At 42.3% G+C, this 19,174-nt stretch overlaps 1 protein-coding gene across 1 annotated transcript; it reads right to left on the bottom strand.

The window, feature by feature from the left end:
- Positions 1–2,682: 2,682 nt before the first annotated feature.
- Positions 2,683–12,185, bottom strand: HRG (histidine rich glycoprotein). The gene is made up of 7 exons (XM_008506863.2): positions 11,882–12,185; positions 10,029–10,145; positions 9,085–9,175; positions 7,733–7,899; positions 6,456–6,536; positions 4,563–4,664; positions 2,683–3,544 (listed from the first exon to the last, which is right to left on the bottom strand). Exons 1-7 carry the CDS (start codon positions 12,071–12,073, stop codon positions 2,765–2,767), a joined length of 1,530 nt encoding a protein of 509 aa, XP_008505085.2. The 5' UTR covers positions 12,074–12,185; the 3' UTR covers positions 2,683–2,764.
- Between the last annotated feature and the right edge of the window lie 6,989 nt (positions 12,186–19,174).

Here is a 19,174-nt window from a genome sequence, read left to right as displayed (position 1 = left end):
AGTGGCAGGAACACAAGCTTGGCAGTAAGTCCAACCTTGATTCCAGTCTAGCTCTGCTGCTTAATTGCTGTGTGATCCTGAGCAAGTCAGGGTCATACGACCTCTCTGCTTACAGTTTCCTTACCTGTAAAATGCAGAAAATCATAATATCCTACCAGGGGTTTTTGAGGAGTGAATGAGATAATATATGTGCAGGGCCTGTTAATTAGTTCTTATAAATTGTATCTAAACTTAGAGTGAGATGGTTAAGAGCTCCTGACTTACTGAAGCAATTTCAGGTCTATGGTGATGGCAAAAGGTAGATTCTAGTGTGTGTTCGGGGTCGGGGAGGGAGACTGTAGGGAAAAAAATTAAGGGTGAAAGAGACTTGGGTAAGTTCTTAGGCTGGGAAGAAGGAGGGGCCCGCAAAGATGGAGAAGTTAAAGCTGGGAGAGTGAGGAGGTGACTGATGGAGCATGGTCCAGGAGGAGGTGGAAAGAAATACAAGGCTGATCATGGTAGGTGTTTCAGGTGAAGACTCAGAAATAGGACTTGGCAGTGTACACAGGCAGTATAGTTAACAGGAAAGGATATTCCTTGAGACGAGGCCGATCTGGGTTCTAATCCCATAATTTACTAGCTACAACAAACATTTGTATGCTTTTTAGCTGTCACGTAACAAAAAAATCTAGACAAGGAGCAATCAATGGTTTATCATCTCAAACTCTAATACAGCATAAGCTCCCTAGGGTAGGAATTGTTTCTTACCCTATTATTCATCTGCAGCAACCGTGTTTGCATATTATGAATGAATTTAATTGTAATGAATTTAGAGTATTCAATACTATGTTTTCCAGGTAATATTTTCAATGACTCAAGCAATGTTTGTGAAAGTACTTTATACATTGTAAAACGCTACTCAGATGCTTCTGTGAGGTATTAACCTAAGTTATTTGTTTGGTCTTCCTGGATTTCACCTTTCTCTACACCCTATTAAAGCAGGCAATCCTGTGTTCACGCGGAGGAATGTGACTCTGCAGGGCCGACATTCAGCTGCTGCCACTCTGGCTGTTTATGGCTGGCGACTGTTCTGACTGGTGGTTGTGTCTGGTTTGATCGTCAGTGCTTGCATCATATTGGTTATTAAATATTTTGAGTATCATCAGTGTGGCTCTAGGAAATGAAGTCTAGACATACTCCAAGGAGGAAAGGGAAATGGGCCTCCACCATTATCATTTTTTAGAGAAGAAAGATGGGACCCAAAGAGGTTTAATAACTTGCTTAGGATCTTATAGTCAGTAAGTTGTGGGACTGGAATTAGAACCCAGATCAGCCTCCTCCCAAGTCATATTCTTTCTTGTTTATTACACTGCCTGTATACACTGCCAAGACCTTTTTCTGAGTCTTCATTTGAAACACCATGATCAGCCTTGTACTCCTTTCCAACTCCTTCTGGACTGTGCACCATCAGTCATTGCCTTACTTTCCCAGCTTCAGCTTCTTCATCTTTACGGACCCCTCCTTCTTCCCTGCCTAAGAACTTACCCAAGTCTCTTTCACCCTTAGTTTTTTTCCTACCCCCCCCAACCCCAACACTAGAATCTCCCTTCTGCCATCACCACACCCCTGAAACTGCTCCAGTAAGTCAGGTAGAGAGAACCTGAAGTCTTTGTAGACTGTATCTAAACGCTCGAGCCCTGGTTTGGGAAGAAGAGAAAAGAAAGAGGATTAGGATGTAGAAAAAGAGTCCTCTGGCATCAAAAAAGAAGAAAGAGAAGTTATCTGAGACTAGAGAGCCCCTAGTCTGGGGAGAACAGAGGAGTCTGGGGGTCCTGAAGCCAAGGACACCTCTGTCCTGCTTTCTGGACATGTAGCATGGAAGGCAGATGATTTCAGGGAGAGAAAAGCCATATGATATCTCTTAATATTCACGTCCATTAGCAGTCTTACAGGGACTCCTATATCCCCAGTTTGATACAGAAGTAGCAGATAAACTAGACCCAAAGAGCAATGTGAACAGGGTTGTAAGCATCCTTCAGCAGGGGCCCCTTGTGTACCAGTAATGAAGAATCAGACCTCCTTCTCGTGCCCACCACACAAATACCTTGGCACTACTTGAGAGTCTAGAACTGTGATATAATTTTGTGTGAGGTGTAGTAGGGTGGGGGGACTCCAAGAAGGACTGAGAGTCAGTTTCCCATTAGCCCAGTAGGATGGCAACCTGAAATAGAAATTAATTTGTTCCTAAAATAAAGTGATATTTCCTGTGCCCCTGAATTTATGATCGTGATTCATGCCTACAACCTTCTTTGCAATTTATAGCCCGACCTTTGTTTGCTTCATAATTGAATTTAGAACTGATTTTTTTCCAAAAGGAAATTTAGAGAACTAGAAATAACAAGTAGGAGAGAATATGGAGCACTTTTATGAGAATAATCCTTTAAGTGATAATACATACCTTCCCGTTATGCCCAGCTACAGTGTAAGTACTAATAGAGGAAAGGCTCTAGAATTAAAAGAGTTAAGTCCAAGAAAGAAAGAAATTCTGAGGATCAGAGATTTGCCTCAAGTAATGTAGCGGCCAGTGACAGAATTAACTTCTGACTTATGGCGCTTCCGTTTGTCTCTCTTCTCCTGCCATCTCCTCCACCACCCACATTTTGCCCAAATGTGAGTATGAAGAAAAGTTAAAACAAGTTCTAATTTTGTGTTTATTACTGGTCACATTTTATTTATGGTTCTAATTCAGAATATTATTCATATTTCCCCATCAAGAAATCAGATTTTATTTTGAAATAGTATACGCAAAAAACGTTGAGACTTGTAGAAGCTCACTCTTGAACGTCCCTGGACATTGGTCAGAGGCTGATTGAGGGAAGGGCTGAAATTCTGGCTTTAGAGGATCATTGTGGTTCGGTATTGAGAAGATGGGAAAATTGGCTTCGGGCAGAGGAAGAACTTCACCTTTCTTTAGAGGAGGGAGTCGGTGAACATATCCAATTTGTTTCCAATGGAAGGGAAAGTGTCGTTTACCTGGACCTCTTTCTTCTGAGTGCCTAGGTGGTGGGCCATGGCCCAAGCGATGATGATCTTGGGGACCTTGGCTATTGGGTGGTGGGTCACATGGTCCATGGTCATGGAAATCATGGCCATGGGGATGGTGTCTATGGGGAGGGGGTCCACGAGGAGGGGGTCCATGGGGATGGTGTCCATGGGGAGGGGGTCCATGGGGTGGGGGTCCATGGGGATGGTGTCCACGGGGAGGGGGTCCATGAGGAGGAGGTCCATGGGGAGGGGGTCCATGGGGACAGGGTCCAAGGGGAAGGGGTCCATCAGGAGGGGGTCCACGGGGAGGGGGTCCATCAGGAGGAGGTCCATGGGGAGGGGGTCCATGGGGACAGGGTCCAAGGGGAGGGGGTCCATGAGGAGGGTGTCTATGGGGAGGGGGTCCATGGGGAGGGTGTCCATGGGGATGGTGCTCACTGAAACTATGATTATGCTCATGCCGACCAGAGTGGAAGGGATGGCCAAAATGGCGTGGTCCACCATGGATGTTTCTATGCTCCTAGCAAAGGACACAGAAAAGTGAATATTATCAGGCAATACAAAAGAAGTTAGATGTTTAACTTGATTTAGACCAATGGCTTCCAGACTTTTGGATTCCACAAATCAACATTAAAAGCAGGAGTACCAAAAAAGAGTTCTCACATTTTGATCTAGCCGAGTTGACATTTAAAAATATAAACAACACCTATCATCTACCACCATCATTATTTCACAAAAGGAACAATATTTTGATAACATAGGAGTCAGAAAGATAATCTCAGAGTAAAGGATGGTCCTTTACATGGAATAAATGTTATATTATGAAAAACTGTCCTTACTATCCTTATTTTTCTTGTTTCAAAATAAAATGGTGAAATTATATTATGGAATAGCACTCATCTGTAGACCAACATTTGGAAAACTAGGGCCTTATAATTTATATGCTCAACAGAGTCTGAGGCTTTGTGATATAAGCATCTCTTATTCCTAAAGGTTGAGCACTTCACCTCTTCACTCCCCTCCTTGTTTAGATTTTAATATTTTAAAAAATCTATGGAGCCATGTTCATGGTGACAAATATGCCCCCTTTTTTTGGTTTGGCACATGGATGTCTGGATTATTTTCAGTTTGTTTGCTGATATAAAAAAATACTGTGAAGAATATCTTGGTATAGAACAAAGCTTTCTGAGACAGATGTACCTAATAATAAAAGCTAGGAATTTTTAGGTCTCAGCACTAGAGTCCTGACTACAAGGGCCATTTTCAAATTCATTAAAGGTTGGTTAGTCATGATTTTACTCTTCTGCCAAATCTTACCCCTCCTCAATTCTAGAAAAATTTTTATACTTTTTTTGTCATACTAGAAATTTCACTCCTTTTTCCAGGGACCTACCGTCTGTATTTCTCCCCGATCCAGTCTCTTCTCTCTCTCCCTCCCTCTCTCTCTCTCTCACACACACACAGAACCACAAGAACAAAATACACCATGTGTGTGAAAAAAATGTCAAAAGATGACAAAGGCTACTTAGGCAACCCACCTCAAGGTTGAAGACTTTACAGTTTACTACAATGTCTTTTGGGATTTCCAAGGCAGAGACTCCTACATCATAGGACAAATCTGCTCTGCAGAATCCAAAGACCTATAAAGAAGAGAGAGGCCTGTTAATGTGTGTGTGTGTGTGTGTGCGTGGCAGATGGTATGAAGGTGCCCAGCTAGAGTTATAAACTTCCAGACATTTGGGAAAGGAAGAAGAGCTTTAGAAAAATCAGGGTAGTATTATCAAATATCTCCACCAGATATTTAACAATCTTTCCTAGTCAACACTTTTGGGAAAATGCAGGTTCTGAAGCATTTCATTACAAGTTGCTGTGATTCTCCTTCCCGAGCCGTCACCAGGATTGGGCTTCCCCATGGGGGGTAGTGAGGAATACCACCTCATCAGGTGCTTGCCTTTAGGCCAACCTTTCTTCACTGAAGACCTGAGTTATCTGTGCCCAGACAGAAGGAAGAGCTGCACAGAAGAGGATTTGCACAACTTTAACCAGTTCTTTGGAGGAAAGTATTGGAAAGTAGGGAGCTAGGATAAAGACGGTTTGCAATGACCTGTCAAAGTGACTGTCGGCTGGCCATACCCTAAGTATAGGGGCTGTGACTGGCTTGCAAACCTATGCCCCAGAAGGCCCTAAACCCAGCTATCAAAGTTAGACTAGGACAAGAAAAAAACTCCTTTCTGGAAGAGATTGTTAGCATTGAGGTTCTGAGTACAGTTTTGGAGCCTGACAGACCTATGTTAATCCTGGTTTCACCATTTAGTGGTTACATGTTTAGGCAAGTTAAAATTTCTAAAATTTCTGAAACTCAGTCTTTATCTGTAAAACGGGTGTGACACTATCTACCCACAGGTTGTGGGATGGCTTAATTAAATGAGATAATGCTGTGAAACACTTAGCACTAAGAGGCCTCTTCTCCAGCCACCATGTTTCTGCACTGGGTTTTCATTACCCATGCAAAGATATGTAAAGGTATGATGGGGATGGGAAAGGTGGAGGGAGGCATCTTTTGTGGTGGCAACTTAAGCAGGATTCTAGAACTGCTTCAGATTGCAAAGTTGAACAGCCAGAAAAGGAGCTAATGAATGCTTCCTCTCTTCCAGTCCTGAAGAATGTGTTGTCAAACCTCAGAAAAATCCTGGACCTGAAATCAGAAGGCCACCATTAAGATCCTGCATCCTAACACTTCCTAGCTATGTGCCCTTAGGCAAGTGGTTAAACTTCTAGGCCCTCCTGTCCCAGGGAAATGGGGACAGACACTTGCTTCTCCTCAGTGGGGTTGTCATAGGGCTCCAACAAGGCAGTAATACATGTGAATGTGTTTCGTAAACTATGACCATACAAATGCTGAGTATTATTAAGATCTTATTGCAGGTTCATGAGTATCAATTTATAAATGATTAGGGGAAAATCCCACCGGGCTGAGCACAGGAGAAATGCGTTCTAATCTCAGCTTCGTTGTGAACACTGGGCAAGAGCCCTTACTTTGCTGAGCCTCAGTTCCCTCCCCATTTGTCACATGAGGTCACTGAGAGGAGTAAATGAGATGAAGCAAATGAAAGCACCCATGGGTGTAGGTTCTTAGTATGAATGGGTTATTAGTTTTAGCAAAGTCTTTAATCATAATGGGTTTAGAAACTTAGTTTTAAGTTGAGGTATATATCATGTATATTATCAAATAATTTTCTCGTGATTCACTTAACTTTTCTGTGCCTCAGTTTCCCCATCTGTAAATCAGGGATAAAAATAGTATCTACCTCATAGAGTGGTGGTGGGGTTAATAAGTTAACATAAGTGTAAAGCACTTACAAGTGTTCCTGGCACACAGTAAGCACTCTCTAAACGTTACCTAGTGTTTCACAGACATTCATAGTGCTCACCTTGGACGGTCTGCGAGAATGGCGACTGGAGCAGTTCCTCACAGAGAAGTCCAAATAGTACTTGGTTCTTTCCCCTCCTCTCTGGAACAAAGTAGATCAAACCAGTTTCAGGAACATAAAAAGTAGGGAAAAAATTCGGAAAATAGATACCTACTATCCAATATACTGTAAGTACTGTGAGGATTCAAAATCACCAATATGTGCCATTTTTCTTATGGTGTCTGCCTTTTAAAAATTTGTTATGTAAGTGATAAAGTGAATACTATTTCATTGAAAAGGTTCAAATAATACTGACATCAACAAGCATAGTGAAAAATCACCCTTCCTGCACCCCAACCTCTCTGAGGTACCACTATCATCCATTTGATGTGTTTCTCCTTCTAGTCTTTTCCTATATATGTTGCACATATACACATATATCTGATTATTTAACATGAGTGGGCTCATAGACTAAGTATTGTTCTGTAACTTGCTTTTCCCCTCAGCAACATGTTGTGAAACTCTTTCCAATGCATATCGGTTCAAAACATTCTTTTTAGTAACTGTGTTGCATTTACTCCATTGTTTGTATGCACCATAATCTATTTAACTTTGCATTTTCAAAATGCATGATACACATCAACTAGCTGCTCTACAAGACCACTCTGGGTGGGAGGTGCTTGGGTCCTTGGACTGGGAGGTAGGAAAACTGTCTAGCTCCTGCCACACTGCTGGGTGTGGTGAGGTAGTTTCTCTGAGCCTCAGCTTCCCATCATAATACAAAGAAGTTGGGACCAGATGATTTTTTTTTTCTTGCTGAGGAAGATTCGCCCTGAGCTAACATCTTTGCCAATCTTCCTCTATTTTTTATGTGGGTCACCGCCTCAGCATGGCCACTGACCAGTGGTGTAAATCTACACCTGGGAACAGAACCCGGGCCACTGAAGTGGAGCATGCTGAACTTAACCACTAGGTCACAGGGCTGGCCCCAGGACCAGATGATATTGAATGATTCACATAACCCTAATATGTTCTTCTGTCTTTCCCTCTTTCCTGTTTGGGGTTTTCCCTCCCTTCTGTCAGACATTCACCCTTCCTACTACTCCAAAAAATAAAAAACTGCAGTATGGTAGTTCTTTGGTATTTGCTGCCTGTCTGTTTAAGCTGCAACAGGGATCTCAATTTGAAAGGTAGCTGGCCAAGTGAGGTTGGTGGAGAGGGATGGTGCCGCTGAGTTTGCACCTGCCTGGTTGGAGCCTGGGCTCTTGGACACTAGCTGGATATGAGTAGAGACTCACCGCTCTTGCTACTCTCTCCACTTTGTCCACTCTGAAAGAGGCAAAATCATCATTCTCTCTCTTGTACTTCTCAAGGGCTCTGTCAGCTAGTTGTCTGTAGAGCTCGGTATCCTCAAAGAAATCAAAGAGTACGGGGCTGTCTTTGGTATTGGCCAGCGCTGAAGAGACTGGAGAAAGAAGATGGCGGCTTTGCAGTTACTGGTTTGGAAACAGCAGCGTTAATGCTGGAACTTAATACGTATAAGCATGGTGGCAAGAATAACAGCAGCTTCCATTTTGCAGATGGGCATATCAAGAATTGGAGAAGCTAAGTAACTCATTCAAGATTGAATCAGCCAATCAACAGCAGAGCCAAACGTAAACCCAGATCCTTCTGATCTTCAAGTCTCTGTTGTGACCTCTATTAATAATGCCCTCCCATCACTCATAAAGTGTTGATATTTTAGTGAACTCTTCCTGTCTCTGGCAAAGAGGGAGAGACATCCTTAACATAAAGTTTTGCTCAGAGAAAGGAGAAGATACGGCTCAATTTTTCCTTAAGGCGACCTCCTGAATGAGTTGCTTGACTGTTGAATTTTTGTATATTGAATCATGTTGAGACTTGCTATTTTTAAAGCAACTCTGTAATCATTCTTTTTGAAAAAGTAAGTAAAAGAACATGGGATTTAGAATCATCCCTGGTAGGATAGGGTCATGTCTTCCCCACATTTTGCCTGTGTTCTCAAGGCCAAATTATTGAGCCTCTTTTAGCTCAGTTATTTTATCTCTAAAATAGAAAGTATCGTAATCTTTACCTCATGGTCTTGTTGTGAAATTAAATGAGGTAACATATGTATAATTGCTTTGCAAACTGCAGAGTAATAAACAACTTTTAGATGTTGACGTCAATATTTGCTGAGTGCCAAGTGCTTTGCAAAGTATATTACAGAGACCACCTTATTTAATTCTAACAAAGACCTGAAGGGCTAATACTATTGCTATCCTCATTTCACCAAAGAGGAAAGCTTAAAGAGGTTAAGTAATTGCCCTCGAGACCACACAACTAGGAAGTAATGAGCTTGGGGTTCAAACTCAAGCAAATCTGACCCCAGAGCCCATGTTCTAAACAATGATGCTATTCTGCCTCTCATAGATTTCTATTTTTATATATTGAATTTCTTTAAAGGAAGGTGCATGAATAACAGGGGAAAACTCTCTCCTTTCTCTTCTCAAGAGAGTAAGTAATAATCAAGTCCATGAAGGCAGGGACCATTTCTGATATGTACATCTATAGTATTATATGATAAATACCACCGCGAGATCGAATTTTATATTAATCTAGAATTAAGTAGCATTTTAACAGATTACCATACCGGAACTTGTGGTGCAGTTAAAGTCTTTCACTCTAAGATCCTGAGATTCATTCAAATATGTTATTGCTAATACCTTGCATTGTCCGATCACCTGTAAGAAAGAGGTGTTTGTGTCATTGCATACTGCTTTCCTCAGGTTGAATAGGAGGGAATAAAAAAGTAAAGTGAGACAACATACTCTTACTATCAGTTTAAAATTTATTTGTTGTTTCTATCACGAAATCCTCTCTCAAAACCTGTATTTTCTTAGTCTGTTTCTGTGTGCTGGATGCTATAGGCATCTAAAACCCTCATGAGAACCAGGAAGAAACTACTTAAATGGATCATGACCATATCCCAAACATATTCAAGGAGAAAAATGCTAAAACTCCTAGATATGTAAACATGTTATTTTCTGGAACTGAAATCTTCTGTCTGTGCTTACTCATCTTTGTTTTCTCCTCCCGTGGCAGAGAGCCTGGGATCTGAGTACTCAAATGCAATGTGCAGAAGAAGGCCCTATTCCTTACGGTACCTCCAACTAAACCCTCCGGCCATTCCTGCTACCAGCCTTTATAGGACACAATTACAAGTCCACAGGTTCTCAGACTCATAGACTGTAAGGACCAGAAAGGGCCTTAGAGTTCATCTGCTCTCAATGCCTCCTTTTATTTTACAGATGAGGAGACAAAGTCTGGTGATGTTAGGTGATTTGCCCAAGGTCTCACAGCTGGTCATGCTATCTCATAGGAGCACAAGCCCCACTGACTTATCTTGAACTGGGTTCCCAGGTATGGCTCTGAAGAGAATGTCACTCAAGGTCAACATAGTCTTCATGAGTCAAGAGGCAGAAGCTGCTCTTACTCTTCTACTGTGTTAGCCTAGGCATGTGGCTAGCCATGGTAAGCAGAGTCGACAGAAGTCAAGAATGCTAAGAGGAGGGGAATGGTACCCTGTTTACTTACTATATCAGATGGCCGTCTAGAAACAGCTGGCTCACAGTCTTCCCCGTGTTTCTTATATAGCACCGGACAGTCAGATTCTTCCACATCTAGGACTAAATAATAGACAGCTGCGGATTCCTAAGGAAAGCCAAGAAAGCAGCAGGTGAGTAGCATGCGGGAGCCCAGTGCATTTTCAATAAAAACAATCTCTTTATTTCTTAAACAGAATTCCTGGTTTTCTCCAAATCATTGCAGATGTCCTACCTTTGTGTCATTTGATCTATTTATTTGAATAAATAGCTTCAAAGAGTTACTTCCAAATATTCTGTTTAACAGTTTGTGATGTTGCTCCTGCCCATGAGCTTTAAAAAGCAATCACTAAATAGCAGTGTTGGTTTGGGTGGAGGTGTTGAAGGTGCAAGCCTAGAATTCTAAGTGATGACAGTCACATAATGGCCTCCAATCTGTATATGTAGTTGTGTTGTCTCCCCCAGCTCTATTCCTGCACTTGGATTTCTTGTCTTGATTTCCACTTGACCAAAGCTAAGATCACCCTCTTTTATTGCAACTTCCCCTCTCTCAACTTCCCTTGTCTTTTGTCAGCAGCATCATTAACTATTTGTTGCCTTAGTCTTTGGCTTAAAAATGTGACATCAACTTTGATTTCTTCCTTTTCTTTGCTTTTACTATTCAGTCAGCAGGCCTTGAATGGTCTTCCTTTGAAATGTCTCATGTGGTTTCTTCATCCTTATTGCCCTGTGTCCCATTGCCTGGGTCTGATCTTCATTTCCTTATTCCTGAACTAGCTTCCTAGTTCACATCCCTGTCAGTTGCATCCATCTCTCCAGGGACGCTGTGCCCGCTTCCAACACACCCCTCCACTTTCTGTACTACCACTGGGAAGTAGCACTGTGCCGATTCATCCTGTGTCCTACCCACGTGGCAGAGAGCCTGGAATGGGACTAATGATCACTAAATTGCTGGTTGAATCCTAAATTCCTGCACTCTCGTTCTCTGTAACCTGTGGTGCCTCATGTCTAATACTTTAACAACTATCATTTTCTCTGCTTGTCCTCTGTGGTACTCCGTGGTCTGGCCTCCCTGATTCAGTGGGTCCAGCACAGGGTAAGTTATTTTTTGGAGGGTGGGGAGGGAGGCCTCCGTCCATAATCTCTACAAGCCCTCAAATCCATTCCAAGTAAGCATAGAATCTAAGTGAAGACAGTAGGCTTGCTTTGCTTCAAGACAAACCTACTGTCTCTCTTTCAAGCTGATGGCTTCTCCAAAGCTCACACAGATCTTTTGGAACCTCTCTGCTTATGTTCAGTTACTCGCTGATACCTTCCTTCCTGATTCCCTTCCCCCATAGAGGTGGTATGCCTGGAATTCTCCTGGAATGCTTTTAACCCGGGTCACCTTCCTCTTCAAATCCTGTTCACTCTTCAGGACCCCAATGAAGCCTCCTCCCATTCAATCTTAATCAATCTCCTTTCATTAGATTGCTCCAGCATCTATACCACGCACTTGGTCACTTGAGTACATCTTATCTTACAGTTTGCCCATGTGTGCATGCGAGCTGATTACTATTTCCTTGAGGGCAAGGCCCGCAGCTCATTCTAATTTTTCTCTTACACTACTTAGCATTTGATTGTGCTCTGCACACATGCTTATAGATTGATTCATAGTTGAGTATATACTAATAACAAACATTAATTTGAAGGAAAAGAGAACAGTCTAGAGCAGCAGCAGAAACTAAACAGAAAACCCTGATCAAAGCCATTCTGTTGTGCAAAACAGTAGGCTTAGGGGCCAGAGTCACACTGGTCCCTGGTGCATGGTCTCCTGACTGAGCTCTGGCACGAGCAATTCCTCACCGCTTTGTCCACGTGGGCATCAGCAATCCGCACCAACTCGAAAAGGTAGCCATTCCATCGTCTTTTATTGATCTGGTCTAGAGCTGTCTTAGCCACGGACTCAGTTTCATCGCAGTTCAGGGGACTCACAGCAAAGGAGGCCCGCAGCGTGAGCAAAAGGGTCCAAAGCAGGGCTGCAGTGCACGCCTTCATTGTGTTACAATGTACAAACCATCCCTCGCTGTGATGTACCACAGCAGAGACTTCTATACAGACCTTCTAAAATACACACGCTATTGATTAGACAAAGTTTTTATACAGGTTTGTTGTGTAACCGGGGATGTTCACCTTGACCCCTGGTTAAAAGGTCTGTCAACACGCTGTAAATGATTAGTAAGTCCCAGGGACAGAGAGTTGAGACACGCCACTGGTGAGTGGTAAAACTGTGGGTTGCACAAATCTGGATATTTCTAGTAGGTGGTAGATCCAGAGTGCGTTTTTGACCATGACCCCTGCCTACATTGGTGTGGGGAAACAGGTTAGAAGTAAAGTAATTTTCCTCCATCTGCCTCCCCATCACTGTCAGATATTTCCACCATCACCCCCTCTTTGGATGACTGCTAACAGTCCTCAGTAGAATGCAGCCGCATTATTGAAGGGCAGTAACATATTAAAAGTTTAACACCAGGAAAGGAACTGAGTTCACGTAAAATGGAATGATTAAGAGGCTGTTGCTTTGGAGTCAGATCTGAGTTTCAGCCCTGCTCTGTTACTGTCTTACTGTGTGATGCTGAGTAAGCTATAAAACTTCTCCGATTCTTGGTTTCCTCACTTATAAAATGGGGATTAATAACTCTTGGCAGTATTGAGTGATAATAAGAAAACACATATAAAGCAACCAGTGCAATTCTTGGCAGAGACTCAGGTGCTGTATAAATGATGCTATTGATTATCATTGTTATTGTTGTTATTATTATTATGTGTGCCTGGGAAGAAGTTGGGGCCCCTCATATCATTCCAGTTCTCTGTGGCCCTTAAAGCGTACCAAAGAGAATTGGTTCATGTGGAAGAGAACCATGGTAAGGGTAGGAGTAAAGCCATTTGATGCCTATCCCAGAGAAGGGCTTAGAGGGAGCATGTCATTGGGAGAGGGGCTCAGCATTGGTGGACAGAGCTGAGATTAAGCTGATCCCCAGCCCCACCCCTCCAAAGAAACCAATATACTTATATGGGCCCTTTGTATCAGCAGAGCCCGGCAGCATCGGACAGAACCAGCGGGAATGAGCCTAGATTCCTTCCCCACTAACCAGTCACTTAAATAACATCTCCCTTCCTTCCTGCTCTCTTCTCTGCAGTGAGTGTGTGTAAGGGTCTACAGCAACGGTTCTCAGCCGTGGCTTCATACTAGAATCACCCAAGGAGCTCTTAAAAATCCTTATGTCCAGGCTTTCCCCCAGAGCAATTAGATCAGGATCTCTGGGGGTGAACCTAAGTATCGGTAGTTTGAAAATTCCCAGATGATTCTAATGTGCAGTCAAGGTTGAGAACTACTGGGGCTCCAGACAGATCTGAAGGGAGGGGAAGAGTCTGCGGAGAGAGGGAAAGGGGAGGGGTATGTGAAAAGCAGACCTCACCTCCCAGAGTCACAGATTGGTTTAGCAAGCGCTAAAAGTGGAAGAAACACATTTTGAATTATGTTTGAGGTTGAACTTTTAATATTATTAACAACACTAGCTTTTAAATACCCAAATGGGACCACTCCAGTGTAACTCAGAATGCAGCAATAGTATAGACTCTGGTCAGGGTGTTATTAAGAGGCTCCAACCCAGGAGCTATTGATTAAAACAAAAACTGTTTTATGTTTCAATGAGTCGAGCTCCTTAATTAAGCCTTTCTATTGTTGCTATATTGGCCACACCCAATAGGGAGTGCAGTGGGCAAACCAAATGCTGATGGCGTGAAAGGGAAGGGGCTGGGAAAAGGGACCAAGGTTGAGAATCAGCTTGTCCTACAGTACTGTTTTGCTGAGACTCAGGGGGTACTCACAAGAGCCATGCATTCTCTTCCCCTTGCTTTATTGAATCTTTTTTTCTTCTTCTTCTCCCCATAAGCTCCCCTGTACATAGTTGTGCTATGTGGGACGCAGCCTCAGCATGGCCTGATGAGTGGTGCCATGTCTGCACCCAGGATCCGAACCGGCAAAACCCTGGGCCGACAAAGAGGAGTGCACGAACTTAACAATGTGGCCACCGGGCCGGCCCCTATTGAATCTTGAATATAGACAAAATGCTAGTGATGCCATTCTGTTAACTGGGGTAGCTTCAGGTGAACATCTTAGGAAGCAGATGGCACGTGCTAGGGTGGCAATGGTCAGGAGCCGGAATGATGGTGAGTAGGGGAGATAGTTGTCCTGGGGAACTGTCTCCTGATCTAGGAAGTGACATTTAGCTTTGGTGAAGCTTCTTACTGGCTTTGGGAAACTTCCTGACAGTCCTGAGCTGGAGAACAGCCTCAGATGTGGAACTGAGAGGGAAGGGTGACTTTTCACAATGCGTCGATAGATCTACACCTCTCCCTACTCACTCCAGCATTCAGGCTCTTCCTGGGCAGCCTGGCCACAGTATCAGAAAAATTCACTTAATAGAATTTCTGTTATTTAAAACATTTTTTCTCATAATAGAACACATTCTCTTTCCAAAAAATGTGGAAAATACAAAAAGTATAAAGGAAAATTCATCTAATTCCACTACCTGAGTGAAATCATTGACTACTATCTATTTCTTCATAGACTTTTTTCTACTTGAATATCTGTAATATATATGTTTTTACATTATTGGAATTATTCTATACATACAGGCATTTTTTTCCCTCTGCTGTGGTTGAGAATTTACTTACTCACAACCTCTAAATTTGGGGAGCATTAAAAGAAGCCATGTAAGCTTTATAAATATTGGGTTTCTGTGGGTTTTTTGGTGAGGAAGATCGGCCCTGAGCTAACATCTGTTGCCTATATTCCTCTTTTTGCTTAAGGGAGATTGTAGCTGAACTAATATCTGTGCCACTCCTCCTCTATTTTTTTGTGTGTGGGAGTCCACCACAGCATGGCTTGATGAGTGGTGCGTAGGTCCGCACCTGGGATCTGAACCAATGAACCCCAGGCCGCTGAAGCAGAGCGCATGAACTTAATCACTACGCCACTCGGCTGGTGCCTGTTTTTGTTTTTTTAAAATAAAATTTTATTTTTTATTTGAGTTATTTTAATTATACAATTTTTAGTCACAAATATAATCCCTGAATAAAGAAAAAAAAACCCAGAAAATTACAGAATATATAAAATAAAAATTACATCTCTCTCCCTTATCCCACATCCTCCAAACCCTTTCCCAAGGGAAGGACTTTTAACAAGTTCTTGTTATATATGGTTTAAACATTGTATTTTCCTTTAAGGTTATACCATGAGGAATTTCCCAAATCATTAAGTATTTTTCAGAAAGATTATTTTCAGAGATCATGTGATATTGTATGTTATTTATGTCTGTAATACATTAATCCTCCCCCATGTTTTGGCCATGTATGTTGTTTCCAAGTATTTGTTCTTGTAAGTAATGCTACAAGGTACATCCTCGTAAATTTCTGGTTCCTTTGGAAATCTCTGGATCGGTTGACAGAATTTTATAACATTTAGCTTTTTATAATAAAAGGCACTTTTTAAAAAAAGAAGATTCCCATATACTTCCTGCCCACTCTCCCCACATGTACAGCTTCCCTAACTATCAACATTCGCACCAGAATGGTACATTTGCTATAATTCATGAACCTACATTGACGTACCATTATCACCCACAGTCCAAAGTTCATGTTACAGTTCACTCTTGGTGTTGTACATTCTATGGGTTTGGACAAATGTATAAAGACCTGTATCCATCATTATAGAACCATACAGAATGGTTTCACTGCCCTAAAATGTTCATCCCTCCCTTCCCCCAATCCCTGGCACCCACCGATCTTTTTACAGTTTCTGTAGTTTTGCCTTTTCCAGAATGTCAGGTGATTGGAATCACAGAATATGCAGCCTTTTCAGATTGGCTTCTTTCACTTAGCGATATGCATGTGAGGTTCCTCCATGTCTTTTCATGGTTTGATAGCTTATTTGCTTTTAGCACTGAATAATATTGCACTGTCGGTACATACCACGGTTTATCCACTCAATTACAGAAAGACAACTTGGTTGCTTCTAAGTTTTGGCAATTATGAGTAGAGCAGCTATAAGCATTCATGTACAAGTCTTTATGTGGACATAATTTTTCAATTCATTTGGGTAGATACTAAGGAGCATGATTGCTGGATCATATGATAAGAGTATGTTAGTTTTGTAAGAAATTTCCAAACTGTCCTCAAAAGTGGCTGTACCATTTTGCATTCCCAACAGCAACAAATGAGAGTTCCTGTTGCTCCACATTCTTGCCAGCTTTCAGTATTGTCAGCGTTCCAGATTTTGGCCATTCTAATAGGGGTGTAGCAGTATCTCGGTTTTTTCTTTCTTTTATTTTTGGTGAGGAAGATTGGCCCTGAGCTAACATCTGTTGCCAATCTTCCTCTGTTTTGTATGTGGGACGCCACCATAGCATGGCTTGATGAGCAGTGTGTAAGTCCACACCCAGGATCCCAACCCGCGAACCCTGGACTGCCAAAGCAAAGTGTGCGAACTTAACCACTATGCCACCAGGCCAGCCCCATCTCACTGTTGTTTTAATTTTCAATTCCCTAAAGACATTTGATGGGCACATCTTTTCATATGCTTATTTGCCATCATATATCTTTTCTTTGGTGAGGTGTCTGTTCAAATCCTTAACCCATTTTTAAAATGGGTCATTCATTTTCTTATTGTTTAAGGAGATATTTTTAAAGATTCATTAAAGAGAACTCTTAATACCACGTAAAAAGAAATGCCCAACTCTTGAAGTTGCAGCATAGAAGATTAATGTTTGCAATTTGCAAAGCACTGAGTATTTGCATACAAAGGCCTCAAATGATTAATTATTGCAGTATGTTGAGACTATTCTCAAGACTATTGGATTAGCCTGCCTGCATGCAGTTTGCAGAGTAAGAAATGAAGATTCAGAATCAAAAGCTGGAGAAACAACATCTAAGAGAAGAGCCAAATAGGAATGTGAATGCCTTAGGGGAAGTCATCAGAAGGGTAGGAGAAGGACCTGGAAGATGTAGGACAAAGTCTACTTGAGAAAGTGTGAAGAAAGAGCAAGAGTCCGTACTGCCAGATGCTTGAAAGAGGATAAGTAAATGTGAACAGTGGGGCTGGCCCCACGGTGTAAAGTGGCTAAGTGGCTAAGTTTGTGTGCTCCCCTTTGGCGCCCTGGGGTTCACAGGTTTGGATCCCAGATGTGGACCTACACACTGCTCAGCAAGCCATGCTGTGGTGGCATCCCACATACAAAATAGAGGAAGACTGGCATAGATGTTAGCTCGGGGACAATCTTCCTCAAGCAAAAAAAGGAAGATTGGCAATGGATGTTAGCTCAGGGCCAATCTTCCTCACTAAAAAAAAAAAAGTGAAGGGAGATGCTTCCTTTGATTTAATAACATCAACTCAGCAACTGTCCAGTCAAACCTACTTTTCATCCTGCATCCCGTCTCTCTGCTGATGGGCCTTGGTCAATCCAACAAAGGACCCAAAGAGAGGGACACAATGTCTAGGATCCTTCCTCACCATTCTTTCAGTATAGGAGGGTGTTATGGAACTCCCTTGGGAAAATCTCCTACATTGGATTGGAAATGGTTTTCCTCTGTTCACCATCAAGTCCCTCGTTTGCCTTTGTCTGCCTGGCTCTGTCTCAGGAGGCTGACTCATGTGGATTGACTAATCCAGGCTCCCCTGCTGTCTAGTTCACTATTGGGTTCAAAGAGTCAATGGGAGGAGGAGATCAGAGGGAGGGAGGGAGAAGTCAGGGTGTTTGTTCCTTGCTCCCTCTTGCTTCAGACCCTGGTTCTGGCAGTGGCTGCGTCCCTCCACCGGGGTAGCTCCTCCCAGGCGGCCCCTCCTCCACTGCTTCAGCCCATCCTGGCTTGGGGAGGCTGCTCCTCCCGCTGCCTTCTCAGGCTGAGACTGGTAAAGGCTTCCTGCTGTTGCTATTCGCCAGGTGCCTCAGTATCCCTTGTTGTTGCCTGCATTTGGCCCACAAAGCTTCACTCCCTTCGCTAAAGTCTTTTCAGTTGAACTGAATAAAATTGTGTTTCTTGCCAGACCACGATTGAAACAGGGTCTAAGATCACACATGACGCCCCCACTTAATCATTTTTCCTCCTTATGGGAAGCAGCTAAGAGTACTAGTGTGTGAATATTGTCTACAGCTGTTAAGCAAATTATGCCAAGGCCTATGTGCCTCTTTTAAGAAGGAGCTGCCAGGATGGAGGACAATAGTTATGTCTGCAAATTCCCTGTTGCATTGGTTTGCTAGGCTGCACAACAAAGTACCACAAATTGGGTGGCTTAAACAACAGAAATGAATTTTCTCACAATTCTGGAGGCTGGAATTTCGAAATCGAAGTGTCAACAGGGTTGGTTTCTCCTGAGGCCTCTCTCCTTGGCTTATAGATGGCCACCTTCTCTCTGTGTCTCCACATGGTCTCTCCTCTGTGCTCATCTGTGTCCTAACTCCTCTTATTATAAGGACACTGGCCATATTGGATTAAGGCCCACCCTGATGACTTCATTTTAACTTAATTACCTCTTTAAAGACCTCTCTCCAAATAGAGTCATATTCTGAGCTACTAGGGGTTAGGACTTCAACATATGAATTTTGGAGCAACACGATTTAGCCCATAACACTGGTCAAATTTCAAAAGATATCTGTGTGTGTGTGTATATGTATATATTACATATGTGTGTATATATTTCTATGTATATATGACTTAATATGTGTGTATACATATGCATACACATATGTATATATGTGTATATATAACATATATATATATATATATACACGTGTATATATACATATATATATATACACACACACATAATTTTTAAGTGAAAAAAGTGGGAATGAATGTTCTCCAGGCCCTTAATTTCTGCTCTTACCAAAACTACTTAAAAAGCAAGAAAGTTCCCCAACTTGGAACAATGTCTGGTTCTCCCCAGGCTCAACCATGGGCCACAGGCAAATGTCTCTTCCATCTATGCCCATTGCTAAGTGAATTTTTCAGTTCTGGAATACAGAGACTGTTTAGACAGGTAAGAAAAAAATTTTTCCCCTTCAGGTTGAAGGCTGTGCAGATGATATCTGACTAATC

This window comes from Equus przewalskii, chromosome 18 (assembly GCF_037783145.1).
Source record: "Equus przewalskii isolate Varuska chromosome 18, EquPr2, whole genome shotgun sequence".
Classification (NCBI taxonomy): domain Eukaryota; kingdom Metazoa; phylum Chordata; class Mammalia; order Perissodactyla; family Equidae; genus Equus; species Equus przewalskii.
Note: the sequence above shows the minus strand (reverse complement) of the source record. Positions and strands in the feature narration are given on the sequence as shown.

Coding starts and splice junctions, on each gene's coding strand:
- HRG (XM_008506863.2), bottom strand. CDS start 12,073: ATGAAGGCGTGCACTGCAGCCCTGCTTTGGACCCTTTTGCTCACGCTG. Junction 7,900..9,084: donor TAACTGCACCACAAGTTCCG/GTATGGTAATCT, acceptor TTCTTTCTCCAG/TCTCTTCAGCGCTGGCCAAT. Junction 4,665..6,455: donor ATTCTCGCAGACCGTCCAAG/GTGAGCACTATG, acceptor TCTTCTTTATAG/GTCTTTGGATTCTGCAGAGC.